Source organism: Entamoeba nuttalli (genome assembly GCF_000257125.1).
Source record: "Entamoeba nuttalli P19 unplaced genomic scaffold asmbl_6031, whole genome shotgun sequence".
In the NCBI taxonomy this organism is placed as follows: Eukaryota; Evosea; order Mastigamoebida; family Endamoebidae; genus Entamoeba; species Entamoeba nuttalli.
The window spans coordinates 1-2762 of record NW_008577843.1 but is presented as its reverse complement, the minus strand read 5'-3'; the positions used below and the strand labels follow the sequence as shown (position 1 = coordinate 2762).

General features: G+C 25.7%; 1 protein-coding gene across 1 annotated transcript; it reads left to right on the top strand.

Moving 5' to 3' along the window:
- Window positions 1-1598: 1598 nt before the first annotated feature.
- ENU1_146430 (phosphofructokinase, putative) lies at window positions 1599-2756 on the top strand (the record flags this gene model as incomplete). The annotated part of the gene is made up of 1 exon (XM_008860487.1): window positions 1599-2756. A coding segment is annotated over one exon (1158 nt), but the record flags the coding sequence as incomplete, so codon positions are not given.
- Between the last annotated feature and the right edge of the window lie 6 nt (window positions 2757-2762).

Genomic DNA, 2762 nt, shown 5'->3' with positions numbered 1-2762 from the left:
AATGAACAGATAGTATTAAATAAAATCATTAATTTACATTGTTATACCATTCATTATTTATTAACCTTCTATTTCTTCTCATTACCTATTCATTAAAATATAACAATAAACATCTGGCAACTAGTTAAATAATTAACATCTAATCAACATTTATTTCTTTTCTTTATTCCATATTCATGGATATAACTTCTTCTACTGTAACTATTAGACTTTAATTTAGAATGCATTTGAAGTCAAACTTAAACTAAATGATGAAATAAATATCAGTAATAAGAAAATAATCTACATATAGAGTAATGTTTTGATAATGCAAATTCTTGTATCTTAATTCATATAAATAATATTTGTCAGCCACTCTGCAATCATTTGTAGGTTTTATACAGAATAACCTTTTATTATCTATGTTTGTACTATTTATCTATCTCTTAATGAACCTCACTTATTTGACTAAATTAACAGTTTATACAATATATATTATCATTTTAATTCAAAAAATAACTCAATTAATCATTACCATACAAATTCTTACGTTCTTTTTTCACATTTTCTATAAAACAAGTATTTGCAATGGATAATGAATTTTATTACATTGTGAGTTTGTATCAATCTTTTATTCTATAAATTAATTACTTCTCATATAATCAGATAAGTACTATACATCTTTATATTCTTTTTTCTGATTTATGTTTATTAGTATATCAAAGAAAATACAAAAATAAATATCAGCATCATTCTATGAACTGTTTTATTGTGAAATGAACAACATACTAACAAGAATTAATACTACTGTGTTATAAAACATGGAAAATATTGAGTTTGTTAAATTTAACAGTTACAGTAATCAGAGCGAATAGAACAATTCTATTGAATATTTCTTTTCTAGAAATAGTTTAATGTCATTAAAACATCATATGTATTATGTTCATTATTATGTTATTAATTAATTACTGAATCTAACATGTAGATTAACATAATTTAGAGTATCAAGAAGTAGTAGTTTGTAATGACTAGTATGAAAATTACCAAATCAAGTGGAACATAAAATACATAATACCAAAAATATTAAATAAAGAGTTTTACAAAGCATTGATTGTTATTTAACTCAATCATAGGTATAAACATTTAAATAAGAAATGATTTTACATTAAAATGAACAAAAAACAAACATAACAGAGTGAGGAAGTAATACCAAACTAAAGTAATACAAACTTCCTTATGTTTAAATGACAGTGAAAATATAATTCAAAAAGAAAATGTGTTTGTGTTAATTAAATAGTTAGAAAAAAAGTGTAATTTTAATTGACATTATTGACAGGAATTGTTATTTTTTATAAATTTAGAAATAATACAAACCAACTTGTTAAGTTTTATTCCTTAATTCTCTTTTTTAATTGACAATGAAATAAAATGAAGATGTATTATTTTCATTGACCAAATGAGATACATTCATAATAATGAAATTAAAGTTCAATGTATGAAGGTCAAGATAGAATGAGAATAGAAATTATAAGGCAAAATCATTTTTTTAACAAAAAAATTATAATAAAATTATTATAAAGAAGTTATTTTGATTGACAAAAACTAAAATACAACAAAAAATGTCAGTTAAAAGAAGAGACCATATATTAATTCCTAAAAACCCAGAAGCACCACTTCCTTCATTAAAAATAGAAGAAGTTGGAGAATGTACTATTGACAATATTTATGCATCACCAGAACCATTTGTTAATGGTATGACAATGAAATTATCAGCAGTCAAAAATCATGGAATAGAAAGAGATAGTGGAGAAGTAGAACTAGCAGGACCAATGGAAAAGATATTTTACAATCCTGAAACAACAAAAGTTGCCATTGTAACATGTGGAGGGTTATGTCCAGGATTAAATAATGTTATCAGGGGGTTAGTATTGAATTTATATAATCGTTACCATGTAAACAATATTTATGGACTAAGATGGGGATATGAAGGACTTGTTCCAGAATTGTCTGAAGTACAAAGACTAACACCAGAAATAGTTAGTGATATTCATCAAAAAGGAGGAAGTATATTAGGAACTTCAAGAGGGGCACAAAGTCCAGAGGTTATGGCACAATTTCTTATAGACAATAACTTTAATATTTTGTTTACATTAGGAGGAGATGGTACATTAAGTGGAGCAAATGCAATCAATAAAGAATTAAGAAGAAGAAAAGTTCCAATTACTGTTGTTGGTATTCCTAAAACAATTGATAATGATATTTGTTATACTGATTCTACATTTGGATTTCAAACAGCTGTTGGACTTTCACAAGAAGCTATTAATGCTGTTCATAGTGAAGCAAAATCAGCAAAGAATGGGATTGGAATAGTTAGATTAATGGGAAGAGATGCTGGATTTATTGCATTATATGCATCATTAGCTAATGGTGATGCTAATTTAGTATTAATTCCAGAGATTGATATTCCAATTACACAAATATGTGAATTTGTTGGTAAAAGAATAATGTCAAAAGGACATGTTGTTATTGTAGTAGCAGAAGGTGCATTACAAAATCAAAAACCTAAAGACCTTAATTTAGGAACAGATAAATCAGGAAATATTATTCATTGGGATTCAATCAATTATTTGAGAGACTCTATTACAAAATATTTAAAGTCTATTGGAATTGAAGAACATACAATTAAATTTGTTGATCCTTCATATATGATTAGATCAGCTCCTTGTAGTGCTGCTGATGCCCATTTTTGTATGTGTTTAGCTAATGCAGCAGTTCATGTAGCT